General features: G+C 60.7%; 1 protein-coding gene across 1 annotated transcript in view; it reads right to left on the reverse strand.

The window, feature by feature from the left end:
- The window catches only part of SHROOM2 (shroom family member 2), a 92802-nt gene that overhangs the window by 19071 nt on the left and 58373 nt on the right, over nucleotides 1-15358 (reverse strand). Inside the window, 3 exon segments of the mRNA XM_045855889.1 lie at nucleotides 7532-7629; nucleotides 9105-11562; nucleotides 13306-13437. Coding sequence (XP_045711845.1) covers nucleotides 7532-7629; nucleotides 9105-11562; nucleotides 13306-13437 — 2688 coding nt within the window.

Genomic DNA, 15358 nt, shown 5'->3' on the forward strand with positions numbered 1-15358 from the left:
GCCCGCGTCAACAGGCTTGGTGACCTGGAAGGCGTTAAGACAAAGCGTCCCGCAAGTACGGTTTCGGGGTGGAGAAACGGGATAGCTGGAAGGTCTCTGTCTCCCAGTCTCCTACGAATGTCCTGACCGCCCCACCGCTGCAGGCAAAGCTAGCTAGAAAGCACAGCCGTGCAGGGACTGGGGGGAAGACGGGTCGAGACGGTGCCCACAGAGCGCCAGCCCCGGTTTCGGCGGCTTCCCCACCTGCACCTGCTTCCATCTGCATGCACGGAAGAGGCAAAGGCTTACAGGTGGAGAGAGCCAGGCACACGCATGGTAAAGGCTGCATGGGGTATTCGCGTCTCCCCCCCAACCCCGAAAGTCAGGGGTGGGCTCTGGGAGAGGGGGCCGTCCCTGCAAGCAGCAGTTGGGGCGCACTCCTTGGGGGCGTCTCTCACAGCAGCCGGGGGCCGCAGCAGCCCGTGTGAAACTGCTGTTCTGTGCATGTGGCTCACGCGCCCCCTGCAGATGTTTCTCTTTAAGGGTTGTGCGTGTGTGCGTGCGTGTGTGTGAGAGAGAGAGAGACATCACAAAGTGTAAAATGTTTCCCCTATGCGTGACAAAAGCACAGAGCTGCCTCTCTCTCCGCCACCCACGAAACACTTTTCTGCGACACAACTGTAAAAAAACAAACAAACAAACAAAAAAATGTCTACAATACGCCCTCAAAGATCCTGGCTCTGCAAAGGAAAAAGAAGAAATACACCGGCCAGCCGCCAAATCTGTCCCCGACCTCCAGGTAATTTTGGGGGGACACGTGAAGACACTGCTTTTTTCACGGACGCATCTGGTTAAGTGCTCCGACAACGACACGGGAGGAAGACGGCCGACTGTGGCGTTGTGAATGCGACCCGGTGGATTTGTGTGCAGAACCTCCTTCCAACGGCTGCTCCTCCTCCTGTCCCTTCACCTGCCGCGACCAGCCAGCGTGCGTTTCACCACGACCGCCACCCACCCGCGCGAGCCCGCACACGCCGAGCCCGTGTGCGCACGCATGTGCACACGGGATGCTGCAGCAATGTCCCTGTCACACGGCACTCTCCGTCCACACACAGCCAAGCGTCCTTGAGCGGATGCATTTCCATTGCAAACAGCCCAAACGAGTAATAATCGATTCCTTTTATCAGAGACTACAAAAGGCAAAAAAAAAAAAACCACCCCAGAAAATGACAGCAGACGTATAGCAAATTCAGCGTGCCTCCAAATGGTCCCAGGCACGCCAAGGACAGCAGAGCCCCAGCACCAGAACATGCTCAGAGCGAGGGTCCATGTCCCCCCCACTTACATTTGGCCCCGCAGCCAGCCGGCTGGTGTGGGAATCTACCCTCAGAGCATTTTTCTTCAGGACCGAACATGCACACCTCGCTTCTTTTTTTTTTTTTTTTTTTTTTTTCATTTCGATGCAGCCGACTCACCATTTCCTTCCCACTGCCACCGCATTCAGCGCCGCAGTCGCCAGAACGCTCCTTGCTCGGTGCCATGCAAAACCCAAAAGGCGGCAGCAGCCGCAGAAAGCAAGGCAGAGCCGCTCCTCAGGCGCAGGCGGGCGTCCTGAGCCAGCCTCCCGGGCCGGCCACCTGCCCCTCCGCAGGGAAGGGGGGTGGGTCTGCACATGTCACAGGAGCCGCCCGCCCCCCGCCCCGCGCTGCCCCACGGCAAGCCCCCCCGCCACCCCAGCACAGCAAGCGGGGCTGAGAGGCACTGCCTTCTCGTGCCCAGGCCAAAGCCGAGCTGCTGCAGCCGCCGAGCTGCATGGATCCACAGGCACACAGGCAGCTCGGACGCACGCGCGCGCGCGCGCGCACCCCCCCGCACGCCGAGCGCGCGTGCCCGGACCCTGCACCCCGACGCGCACGATCTTTCATCTTCAGGCGGAACAATAGCGCGGAGACTGTGTGTGCAGATGTGCCCGGGTCTCCCCCGGGCGCGCTGCGAGCTGACAGCTCGCCCCTGCAGGCAGGACAACAAAAGAGGCCTTTGCAAACCCAGGCGGCAGGCACGGGAGGGGGGGGCGGGGGGCGGGGGGCGGGGCGCGCTTCCCGGACCCGCTGTCTGTCTGGACCGACAGCGGCCGGGGCTGTCCTACCCGGCTCCCTGCGCGCTAAACCAGGCGCAGCGCTCGCTCCAGGGACCCGCAGCCCCCACCCCCGTCAGCCGCAGCCCTTGTGGGTCACTCACTGCCTGCAGCGGGGAGTCTCGGAGCCACGTCTGCCTGTCTGTGCCTGCTGCCTCGTGACAGGCAGGTTCACGCAGGTTCACGCAGGCTCCAACGGCGCGCTGCTCCGTGACTCAGCCGCCCTTGGATTGCATGCTACTCCCCGGCCAACTCCTGAGACCGCGGGGGCCGCTCCCCAAGCTCCTCCGCTCCCAAGGCTCCCGCGCTGCAACCCCCGCCCCCGGGGAGGGGGGGCTTGCCCTTTTACGGCCACCCCACCCCCCAAGGCTTGGGTGCCTTCCTTTTCCCCATTCGCGGCTTCCCCTTATTGACCGCGGGAAATAACCACGGGACGTGTGTCATCCACGGGAATGACAACTCCGCAACCCGAACAGAAGTCCGCTGGGGTAAGGAAGTTTCAGAAGCGCATTTCACGTCCATGGGTGCGGAGTCTCCGATGTATTTATTACGCACTCACTAGGAATGTCATCCGGCGGACAAGGAACACAGTGTCTGCGGAAGTTTCACTGTGGGCCAGCATTCATCCGCGCAGACAAAGGGCTGGCCGGCTGACCCCGGCCCACGCACAGTGTCCCCTCACAATGACCTGTATTGAGGAGAAGTGCCTGAGCCACCCCCCCACCCCCCCAACCCCCCAACCCCATGCAGCTGAGAGCTCAGCGTGCCCTTCCCGCCCCTGAAGTGCCCCTCCCCCCCCAACAGGGTCCCTACCAGCCCCCTCCCACTGGAGACCCCCACCCCACCCCAGAGTCCTGCACCTCACCTTTAGGGTGGACTTTCTGTGTTCAACCTGCCTCTCGGAACCTCTTCTCAACTCACAGCCATCACTTCTGACCCTTGCTCATTTACCCCAATTAACACACAGGACACTTGGCAGTGTCTCTGGTTGGACTGCCGTTCCAGGGGCAGTGACTTCTTCGTATTCTCCCCCCAACGCCAGCTGGGTCCTAAGCACCGTGCTGATGCATGAACATTACATCCGTTAAACACTTACCTAAGCTCCTGGCTGGCGTGGCTCAGTGGATTAAGCACCGGCCAGCGAACCAAAGAGTGGCCGGTTCAATTCCCAGTCAGGGCACATGGCTGGGCTGCAGGCCAGGTCCCCAGTAGGGGGCATGCAAGAGGCAACCACATATTGATTGATTTTTCTCTCCCTCTCTCTCTCCCTCCCTTCCACTCTCTCTCAAAATAAATACTCTTTTAAAAAACTTAGGGAACATACGCAAACTTGCATACGTATGGAAACTAACATATAGGAACACACACAGAAAACACAGCCAGCAGACCCTGGGCACAGAGCTCTTCCGTCGGCTGCTGGTTCTCACTTCTCAGGGGACGGACGGGGTCCCCCCTGCAAGCCCTCCTCCGTGCACACAGCTGGCGGTGGGAGGAAGCCAGGCCAGAGGGGGGGCTCAGCCCCGCCGGGGCTCCAAGCCCGAGTTTCGCCCTGTTACCCCAGCCTCCTAATTACCCAGCCCGAGCGGTTCAGAATGGAAAGCCTCAATTGCCCCTCCTGTAATTAAAGGCCTGGAGAGGTGCACGCCCTCTTACTTAAAGCCACAAACGAGGCGGAGCCTGGATGGGAAATCTGCCTGTCTTCCCCCGAAATCCACTCGTACACGAATAACCACCCTGGCCCTCGCCTCTGCCCACAAGTTACCTCTCAGGGGAAAAAAAAAACACATGAGAAGGTGACCCTCAGGTAGATTTTAGCTTCCTTATAGATATGAAAGCAGTCCTGGCTGGGGTGGCTCAGTGGATTGAGCACTGGCCTGCAAACCAAAGGGTGGCCGGTTCAATTCCTAGGCAGGGCACAAGGCTGGGCTGTGGGCCAGGTCCCCAATAGGGGGCGTGCAAGAGGCAACCACACAATGATGTTTCTCTCCCTCTCTCCCTCCTTTCCCCTCTCTCTAAAAATAAATAAGTAAAATCTCTCATTAAAAATATATAAACAGCCCCGGCTGGCGTAGCTCAGTGGATTGAGCTCGGGCTGCCAACCAAAGTGTCGCAGGTTCGATTCCCAGTCAGGGCACATGCCTGGGTTGCAGGCCATGACCCCCAGCAACTGCACATTGACGTTTCTCTCTCTCTCTTTCTCCCTCCCTTCTCTCTCTAAAAATAAATAAATAAAACCTTTTATATATAAACAAATAAATATGAAAGTACATCTTCCCCAAAGACCTTGATTTCATTCAGATTCAATTTAATGACTGTGATTATTGTGATTCGGGATACATGGTCCTTCTCCAAGGCTTCTCCCATCTGTCCCAATGGACTACGTCACTGCAGCTCAGCACCAGCCCCTCACACAGGTGGGGGGGGGTGCAAGTGGCTGGAAGGGGGTGAAGAAGAGGGGACCTGCCAGCACCTGCAGCCACTGGCTGCCCCACCCCTGGGTCCCCTTTTGGCACCAGCTCCGGCGCCTCCCAGAACACAACCCTCATCCAAGAGGCTCAGAGCGGAGCAGCGACAATCGAACTTGGAACTAACTTCTCAGCTTCCTTACACAGGTTCACCGCCACACCGGAAGACACACCCCTGCTCCCCCCACCTGCACTGGGAGACGCGTGTGCCTGGACTCTAAACGCCACGTGCGCCCAGGAAGACGAGGGCAGCCCATTTCCCTTCCGGCCGTGGACCCCACACTCCACACAGAACCTCAGCTCCCACGGTGCGGCCAACAGGGAGTCTCATTCACCCCCGTCCACAAGCAGGCGCTCAAGGAACCCGAGGCTGGGATTCACCCGTGCGTCCCCTCATCCGTCCCTCCGGCCACCCACCCGCCCGTCCACCCACCCACAGCTATGAGGGTCCTTCTGACCGGTGTGAAGCGGCATCTCCCTGTGGTTTTAATCTGCATCTCTCTGATGCCTAGTGATACTGAGCATCTTTTCATGTGTCTCTGGGCCCTCTGTGTGTCCTCCTCGGAGAAGGGTCTGTTCAGGTTCTTTGCCCATTTTTTAACTGGGCTGTTTTGTCTTCTGGGAATGGAATCTTCATATGAGTTCTTTATATATTTCGGAGATCAAAACCTTGCCTGAGGTATCACTGGCAAGTACGTTCTCCTACATGGTCGGTTCCCTTTTCATTTTGATGCTGGTTTCTTTAGCCATGCAGGAGCTTTTAATTGGATTGTAGTCCCATTTGCGGTTTTTTTCCCCTTTATTTCCCTTGCCCAAATAATCCTAATGCTCTTCTGTCATCCCAAAATAGGACAAGAAAATACTTTTTATAATCACACACTGTGTACCAGATCTGCAATTTATATGATTTATATTCTTTATACCAACTTGTTCACATTATATATTTTTTAAAAGATTTTATTTTATGATTTATTTTTAGATAGAGGAGACAGGGGGAAGAGAGGGAGAGAAACATCACTGTGTGGTTGCCTCTTGAGCGCCCCCCACTGGGGACCTGGCCCGCAACCCAGGCATGTGCCCTGACTGGGAATTGAACTGGCGACCTTTTGGTTACCAGGCTGGCACTCAGTCCACTGAGCCACTGGGGACCAGCCAGGGCATGTTTACATTACTTTAAACTTATGTGAAATATTTGCACATCTTGAAACCTTTGCATTTATAATTCTTTGGGGGGGAGGGGGGAGTAAACGACTGTCCCTTGCCTGAATTTTCATTTCTTTCACTATCAAATTCAATGTTTCCAGGGCACTGTTTCTTGCCAACGCTTTAGAAAAGAAACAATTTCCTGAAAAAAAAAAAAAAAAAGCTGGAAACCACTTTTCCATATTCCTGCCCTAGCATTTCGCTGCGGCCTGCCACGCTTTCAAGGCACCCACAATTCTCAAAATTACTAGGTCTGTAGCTCAAAAGCAGCAAGCTTCTGGAACTGATTTCTGCAGAGCAGTTGCGCAGTCTGCTGGAAGGCCCGGCCGTGACGGAGAGAGGGTGCGCGGCCCCTCCCCCTTCCCGCCGACCCCTTCACTGTGGATAGAGCCACTTAGAACACTCAGTGTGTCCATCCTGGCTGTTCACTGGGACTCTGCTCACAGCAGGGGCCCCAACTCCCAGCAGCGCACGAGCCCTCTGCAGCGCCACTCACACACACACGTGGCTTGGGCGCAGGGTGCGCCCTGGGCAGCCGCCCCCGAAGCCGCAGCCGCAGCCGCACCCACGGTGTGCCCTCCCGGCAGGGGCTGGGGGTGGGCTCTGCAGAAAGTCCAGCTGGCGCTCGGCTCTGACGTGCACGGCGCCCGCGGGAATAAAGCTGTCACTGTGCTGCTCGCACTGTGTAGGTGTATCATATGCATCGGCCTCTCTCCCTCACCCGGGGGGGGGCGTCTCGGGTGCAGCCGCGCGTGAGTGCTCGGCCCCTCGCTTCCCGCAGAGACACACACGAAGGGAAATGCAACCCCATGCCGTGCCGCTCTCATAAGCACACATTTTGGAACTTGGAGGGATGGCTCTACGTGGGCCCTCGCACCCCCATCAGCAGAGATCCCCGAGGCCTGAGAAACCTCCGCACGCAGCGAGCCTACGGCACACACAAGTATCCCCACCCCTCCGTCAAGCCTGCTACGTAGGGCTGCGCACCAGCTCCTGCAGCACCAGCTCCTGCAGGAGACCTAGGCTTTCTCCTCCGCCTCCCTCTGGTGCGAAGGGCAAGGCGACACTAGGCACTCAATGGGAACTCCCTCCTCGCTACGGTGAAACAGCGACACCTGCAGCTCTTCGCAACTGTGTCGCACGCTGCCGCTCCCGCCAGCGCCATCCACAACCTTGCAGGGCCTCTGAGGTTTCCTGGGGGAGCCCACGGACTTGACCTCCTCAATGAAGCTCAAAATCGACTCCTGAAGCACGCCCTCTTCAGGGCCGCTTGCCCGATCCCTTTCTCACGGACCATCCCGGGAGGCAACGCGGATTCACAGCCCGCGCCCCGGCCACCCATCCGCCAGCCAGCGAGGCCACGGAAGCACCCTCCCGTCGCCATCCTGCAGGAAGCACTCCATTGGAGGGCACGGCGCTGGGTTCCTCCTGCCGGCACACGGAACCTGACTGCACACAACACACAGCAGCCGCTCTCAGAACGGAAAATGCCGCGGTGGCACCAGCAGGCTTCTCTGCCCTCCGGGCCCCTCCCCAGGCAGCGTGTGGGTCTGTGGCTGTAGCCAAGACCCGGGGTGGAGGCCAGCGGTGGGTGGGGGCACCCAGGGACACCGGAATGCCGTCAGCAACCCCTTCAGGTTCCACCGACACCACATGCCCAACCCCGTTCACCAAGCAACAACCCCTAGAAAGACACCCACCCCCCCGGGAGGCTCTCTAGATACCCCCAAACCCAAACTCGGGCGCCTACCTTGGGGCCGGACACCGCTCCTCATCCGGGACTGCGGAGGCGAGTCCTCTGCGCTCCCCAGGGTCCTCTGCTTGTCGCCGCGGCTCCACGGGCGCTTCCTGCCAAGGGCAGCACAGGGACACCCGCGTCACCAGGCCGCCCTCCTTCGGGACGTCTGTTATTACGAACCCCGTCATTGTGGGCTCGCCCCGAGAGCGGGGACTGCTGGCCACGGGGCTGGGAGCTCAGTGCCAGGAAGCACTGGCCCCGAGATGACTCAGCCAGACCCTGCGTCCGCTCCGTGGGGTCTGGGAAGCCGTGGGACACCACTGGCTCAAAAAAAAAAAAAACCCAAAAACAAAAACAAAAAGACACGACGCCACAACGGAAGTGAAATGCAACCCAGCTGCTAACAACTGGAGGCAGCAGAGCCCGGAGCCCCGGATGCACTGAGTCTGGGATTCCTGTCTCCCGAGTGAGCGAGCGAGGATTTCCCGGTGGTCATCCTGCACGGGCCAGGGGCCAGGGGTCCCGCAGGGGACAGCACAACACTCCCCGCGCCCAGGGGCCTCCCAGAGCCCAGGCTGCACGGCTGGGCCCCTCTCTCTCTCTCTCTCTCTCTCACATGTGCACTCTGACTGCTCTGACATGCTCCTGCCGCCTGTTCTTTTCAAGACACCGCAGCAAACGTTTGCTCAGACACAGACAGGCAGGTTGTCGGGAGCCCCAAAACGCAGAGAGAGAGAGAAGGAGATGGCAGCTGTCGCCGAGGAAGCTGGGGCACAGAGATGGAGCTCCTGGGAAAGGCTCCCGTCAAGTCTGACCGTCCCCACGCGCGCCGCAAAAACAGCGCAATGCTGCACAGCGTCATGCGCGGCTTTCTCATCACATCGGTCCCAGGCCAATCGTGAAAAATACTTGCAAAAAAAAAAGCCCTGGCTCAGGTAGCTCAGTGGATTGAGCACAGGCTGCGAACCAAAGCATCGCAGATTCGATTCCCAGTCAGGGCACATGCCTGGGTTGTAGGCCACGGCCCCCAGCAACCGCACATGGATGTTTCTCTCTCTCTCTCTCTTTCTCCCTTCTTTCTCTGTCTAAAAATAAATAAATAAAATCTTTTTTAAAAATTAAAGAAATAAAAATAAAATATGACAAACGTGAAAAAAAAAGGAAAAAAAAAAGCAGCTCTCAGTAGTTTTCCTAACTGTTTACCTGAAACACCCCTTTCCATTTCCGAGGACAACTCACCACCTTCCACAGTTTCCTCCCAAGTCTTGGCTTTGGATGAGCGCCAAGACCAGCGAACAAGGGGGTAGGGGGAGACAGGGGAAGCAAGGCGTGACAACAGCGGGGCTGGGAGCTCAAGGGGAAATGAGGACCCTTGAGACTGTCATCGCCCCGTGGCCGGGCGGCTCCATGGGTTGGAGCCTCGGCCAGTGCACCAAAAAGGCTGCAAATTTGCTCCCGTTTGGGGCGCATACCGGAGGCAACTGATCAATACGTGTGTGTGTCTATCCTCGCTTTCCTCGCTCTAAAATCAACACACACACACGTGCTCAGGTGAGAGTAAAAACAAAAAACCAGCGAGGCTCACCTGTTTGTAGAGCTCCGTGGACGGCGACGACCGCGAGCGCTCGTGCACCTGCCGCAGCGGCTCGCGCGGGCCCAGGCTGGCGTCCAGGATGTCGTCGGCCGAGTGGTACCGCCCCGAGGCCCTGGCGTCGGGGCCCCTGCGCTGCGTCCTCCAGCAGGCCTGATACTCGGCGAAGGTTCCCAGCCTCTGCGGTGCTTCCTCCGGTGCCCCCGCCTTTCCCGCCTTCCTGGGGCCGCCCGCGGCGGTTTCTCCGAAGGAGGTGGCGCGGGCCCTCCCCTGGAGCCGGAGCTCAGGGCCCTGGTCCCCGTGGCCGGCGGCCCACGGCCGGTCCAGCTTCTCCTTCGGGACCCCGGGGAGCACCTGCCGCGGGCCGGCTCTCTGCGCCACCGGCCTGCTGGTTTCCTCAAAAAACTTCCACCTGTCGGCGAAGCTGCCCACGGTGTCCTCGGGGTGCGGGTGCGGGTGCGCGCGGGGGCGGCCACCCCCCGAGAGCCCCACCTCGTTCATCTTCTCCGGCTCCGAGTAGGACTTCAGTTTCTGCTCCGCCGTGAAGCGCCTGCGGCCCCCGATGCGGGCCACGTGGGGCGCGCCGCCCGCGCAGGAAGGCGGCCGGGCGGGGCCGGCCTCCCAGGCGTGGGGCGCGGCGGCGGCGCTGGGCTCTGGGCGGTGGCTCGCGGGCCTGGGTTCTGGGGACCCCGCGTACCGCTCCGCAGGGCTGGGGTCCAAGTCGCGGCGCTGGAACGACGTGGCCCTGAGGACGCGCGCCTGCACCCCCTTCAGGTGGTCCTTGTAGGTGCCCGGGAAAGACGGCCCCGGCGCGGCGGCCCCGCACCAGCCGCCGCTGGCCTCGCCCTCACCCTCGCCCTCGGCCTCGGCCTCGGCGGGCCCGGCCAGCGCCACGGTGCTCTTGCTCTTCTGCAGCCTGGCCCGCCGCTGCTGGATCTCGTTCCGCAGCGTGGTGGCGAACCGGTCGCTCCTCCGCGTGGGCTTGCCCACCTGGGCGTCGAAGGGCGGCAGCCTGTCCGCGCCCCCTTCCCGGCCCTCCGCGGGCCGCCGGCTGCCCTCCTGGGCCAGCGAGTGCAGCAGGGGCGTCTTGTGAGCCGAGATCTTGCCGCGGTCGCCGTCCGCCCACTTGAAGGCGTCCGCCGCGGGCTTCACCGCGGCAGCGCCCTGGCCGGCCCCCGGGGGCTCCTCCGTTCCCGAGGGGCAGCCCCCCACCCCTCTGTGCCCTAGGTCAGCCCTCTCCCTCCCCTGAGCATCCTCGGGCTGCGGGAAGGGGCCGCGGGGCTTCTGGCCCACCAGCTGTGGGGCGGGACCGTCTGGGGCGCCCAGAGGCGAGGCGCAGCGCCAGGAGACGTCCCGGAGCTGCGACAGCTGAGGACCCCCCAGGAGGCCCTGCCTTGCAGTCCCGGAGCGGGGGTGGCTCTGCCCACCGCTGTCCCCCTTCCGGTCAGCAGCAGGCGGCCACCTGGCCTGACAGGGGTTGTCGTCCTGGAAGCGCTGGGCCGGAGCCTCCGGCCGAACCCCGGCGAGGACCCCGCGCAGCTGCCCCCCCTGCCCCGCGGCGGCCCCGGGGCCCTCGTGCAAGAAGGGGCCGTCGTCGCTGTACTGGCGCGGGTGCTGGCACCCGTAGGGCGACGGCGGGAAGCGCACGTCGGTGCTGGACAGAGAGGCCTGCAGCCGGCTGGCGGCCCCGTGGCCGGCGGACGGCCACCCGCAGTCCAGGGGCGCGTCGGCGGCGCAGCCCGAGCTGCCGGGTCTCCTGCCGTCTCCGGGGCGTGCCGGCCGGCGCTGGGCCTCGGCGGGCTCCGCTCTCCAGTCGCCGCGGGGCTGAGCCCGCGTCAGGCCCGCCAAGTGCTGCTGGGCGGCCGCAGCGGCCTCTGCGAACGCAGGGCCCTGGGCCTTGTCGTGGCTCTTGGTGGCCGCGAAGCTATCACTGCGCAGAGGGGGCGGGGGCGGGGGCGGGGAGGCCGGGGCTTTCTTCTTATCCGGAACGTACCAGACGGGCCCAAAGCTGGACCTCCCCGCCGGGGGCAGCTTGGGGTCCGGCCCGTCCTCCGGCCAGGGGCTCCTGCTGCTCTCCAGGGGCGCCCTGGGCGCCAAGGGCCCGAGCCTCTCCTCCGGGCCCAGGGGGTCCTGTCGCCCGCCCGCCGGCCGGGAGGCCTCCCACAGCCCCACGGTGTAGAGGATGTTCTCCGTGGAGGCGGCGTCGGCCTTGGGCAAGGTGTGGTCGGGCGTGCTGCAGCTGGTGGAGAAGGAGCCGTAGGCCGAGTCGCGCTTGCTCGGCCCGCCCAGGTGGTCGATGCTGCTGTTGGACTTGGCCGCCGACAGGCGGCCCGAGGGGTAGGGCTGCGAGGGCTGGTCCAGGCTGTCCACGCTGCCCAGGGAGCTGAAGTGGCCCGAGCTGCGCTGCAGGTTCGTGGGCTCCCACGCGCCCGACAGGTCCTGGGAGGAGGAGCTGTGGACAAGAAGAGCCACAGGGTTTCAGGGGCGGCACGGTACCCAGGCCTCCGGAGTGGCAGAAGGTATTTCAGTCACGCTCAGCAGAGCTACGACATTTGTGCTTAATGGTTAAAATAAAGGACACCCAGCTCTGGCTGCTGTAGCTCAGTGGATTGAGCACAGGCTGCAAACCAAAGGGTCACCAGTTCGATTCCCAGTCAGGGCACATGCCTGGGCTGCAGGCCAGGTCCCTTAGTGGGGGCCACGTGAGAGGCAACCACACATGGATGTTTCTCTCCCTTTCTTTCTCCCTCCCTTCCCTTCTCTCTAAAAGTAAATAAAATATTTTTTAAAAATTACAAAAGAAAAAGAAAAAAGAAAATACCCACAAAGGGGAGGGAGGGAGGGACGGACGGAGCATATGGCTGGTATGGCTGGTATAGCTCAGTGGATTAAGCACCATCCTGCAAAGCAAAGGGTCAGAGGTTCGAGCCCCAGTCAGGGCATATGCCAGGGTTGCAAGCCAAGTCCCCAGTAGAGGGCGCAGGAGAGACAACCACACATTGATATTTCTCACCCTCTCTCCTTCCCTTCTCACTCTAAAAATAAAATAATCTTATTTTTGAATAAGATTCCTAAAAAAAGAGATCTCTAAATAAGATCTGTAAAAGAAGAAAATCTTAAAAACAAATAAACAGAAAGGCCCCGTGGCTACGTTAGGTTACCGAGCACCTCGATGAGCAAGGAAACCGTGTGAGCAGGAAGAACCCAGGGCCGTGCGCTGGCCAAGTCACCCGAGGGAGGGAGCTTTGCGTTCCCCGCCCCCTGCTGTGCGGACAGACCCGGGACGACCCCTGGCAGAAATGGAGCCTGTCCTCTCCACCCTCCCACCAACAGCCCTGAGCCGACTCGTCCACGGCGTCCCGTGGCCAAGGGCAGAGCAACAACGTCGGAGTGCCGTCTGCACTCCCAGTGTGGGCTTCACGGAGATCCTGAAATATGGAGTCGGCTCGATCACGGGTGAAAAGGCACGGTTTTCACTGAGGCGTCACCGCTTGGAGGAGAGCCGGTGGTTTCCCAGACCTGCCCGGGCCTCCCTCACCATTGCCTCCTGCCACCTGGAAGAGCTCGCGCCGTGTTTGGCAGGGACGGCCGCCACTTCCCACGAGCACGCTAGACAGCACTGCAGCAGACCAGCGCTGTCTGCCAAAGCCTGGTCTGACCTGCTTATGGGAGCCCCCCACACACACACACAGACAGACGGGCACAAGCACACTTACATAGATACACACGCTCACACACGGACATGCAGGCGCACATGTGTCGGCATGCAAGCACAATCACATGCATGCAACACGGGAGCAAGCAAATGTACACCGATATACATGTGCGCATAGGTGTGCACACATGCGGTTGCACAGGTGCACGTGTGTACATACATGCACGAGCTTGCACGTGCACATACACGCATATAAACAAAATCGGTATGTTCTCGTGCGTCCTGTCATGCACACATGTGTGCACACATGTCTGCACATAAATGCACATGTAGAGCCACACAATCTAGCGCACAGTCACATGAGTGCCCGTGCCCACAAATAAGAGCCACACTATTGCGTTTACTGTCATCCTTCTGACAGGACACTAGGGAGGACACTGGCCCAGCCTCCAGTAGCCATCACTGAAGGCAAGGCAGGCGCCCTCACGACAGAGGTGAGGCTGTGCCCGAGCATCCCACTGCCAGAAGTGCGGGTCCTACCTGGCGTGGTGTCGGCCGTGCCAGGAGGGGCAGGCGCTGGCGGAGGGCAGCTGACAGGCAGACGTCTCGGTGTGGCTGTCGGAGAACTTGGTGGCGTGCCAGGAGTGAGGCCGCCAGCTCAGCTCATTCCTCCTGAAAGAGAAGGCACACGACTCAGGGACGCCACCCCCGCCCAGGACAGCTCCGCGCCAAGTGTGGAGAGAAGCCCCAGCTCCTTCCACCTGGGGGGACAGCATCGATTCCAGGTGCTTCTGCTTGTCCCAGGGCAGGGGCGCTGTGCTTAAACTCTTACCCCAGCGCGGAGAGCACATCACCGGCTCCAAAAGGGGAGCCGGCCCTTATTCCACCAATGTGTTCTAGCTGAGTAAAAAAACCTTGCCCTTCCCTCCCACACGAAGACGGAAGACAGAACCTCCCAGCCTTCCGGTTTCCGCACATCTTTGCGACGGCCCTCGGCTTTGGCTGCTGCTTTGCGCGCAGCTTTGCACCGATCCGCAGCTTTGCGCGCAGCTTTGCGCGCAGCTTTGCGCAGGCCCTCCGCTTTGCGCGCAGCTTTGAACGGAGCTTTGCCTGCAGATTTGGGCGTAGCTTTGCACAGATCCTCCGCTTTGCACGCAGCTTTGCGCAGAGCTTTGCCTGCAGATTTGGGTGCAGCTTTGAGCGGAGCTTCGCGTGCAGATTTGGGCGCAGCTTTGAGGGAGCTTTGCGCAGGCCCTGCGCTTTGCGCGCAGCTTTGCTTCCTGCGCAGCGTTGCGCGGGTGGCTTGGCTTTGGGCACAGTGTTGCGTGGGCCTTCACCCTCCTTGGGAACAAAGCACCAGGGCCGGAGAAAAGTGCAAGGAGTCCTCCAGCTCAGCTGGGTCTCCTTTTAGATCGCTTCTGCTTATTTCCTCACTCGAGTCAGCGTGGCCATGTTGTGACCTCAGATGAGCAGACATAGGCGCCTCCAAACCTCTCGGAATGTGAACCACAGGTCCCTGCCGTGGGGCTCACAATGCCCTCATCCAACAGGGGCAGCGCGGCGCTTCTGAACCTGGTACGAGCCTTCCCCTCCCTTCACTCCCCAGTCCCTACCATCCCCGTGGGTGGTCTGTTCGTTTTCTGGCCACACCTGTCCAGGTGTGGCAGGTACGCCCAAGTGGAAGTCCCTGCAGCTGCGGTGGAAGCATAACAGAGCCCCCAGGCACCTCTGGCACTGGCAGGCCCTCGGTTTAGGGCAGAAGGAGCTTTGCAGTGGCTGGCACACGGCCCAACAATGGAGCCTCTTCGGGTCCCTGTCGGAGACGGAGCCTTCTCCCAAGCAGGCCAACGCAGCCAAGCGTAAAGACTATATTCAAGGGACAAACCACAAAAGCATGTGGAACATAAGCCACCTGACAACTCTGGTCGTTCACGAGGACGGACACCTGGCCGGCAGGGACACGGAACACATCGGCTTTAGGACAGTTCCCCGCGAGCGAAGCACAGAGCGGGCGGACGCAGCACACCGCGCCAAGCGCAGCGGCCGCAGAACCAAGACCGTACGTCACGGCGCGCCTCAGGATCCTCGTCAGGAGGGTCCTGGCCACCCGCACGGCCCGCGCGGAGGGCGCTCTCTGCGCTACCACATGCACGACCTCCTTCACCGTCCTCTAGGGTTAGTCAATGAAGGGCATCGGCCCAGCTGGCTGGAATGGGCGGCAAAGAGAAAAGGCAGGCTTGGGAAGAAAAGTGCCCCCCACGTGGCTAGGGCAGGGGTTCCCGGAGCACCGCTGCAAGGGCGCGTGAGTGTCCTCTTCCTTCTAGAAAGCTACCACGCAGGCCCGCGTGTCTGTGTCCACAAGACGCGGTCGCCCTGGCCAGGCGGCTCAGCCGGCTGGAGCATCGCCCCATGCACCAGAAGGTGACAGGTTCGATCCCTGCTCGGGGCACATACGGAAGGCAACGGATCAATGTATCTCTCTCGCCCCCTTCCTGTCTCCCAATTCAGTCAACATATCCTCGGCTGAGGATTTTGTAAAAAATAAATTAAAAAAAAATAGAAGGCACAGCCAACAGTTCCAGTACTAATCGGG

The sequence above is a fragment of the Phyllostomus hastatus genome, unplaced genomic scaffold (assembly GCF_019186645.2).
Source record: "Phyllostomus hastatus isolate PE091 unplaced genomic scaffold, TTU_PhHast_1.1 phas_scaffold_12, whole genome shotgun sequence".
In the NCBI taxonomy this organism is placed as follows: Eukaryota; Metazoa; Chordata; class Mammalia; order Chiroptera; family Phyllostomidae; genus Phyllostomus; species Phyllostomus hastatus.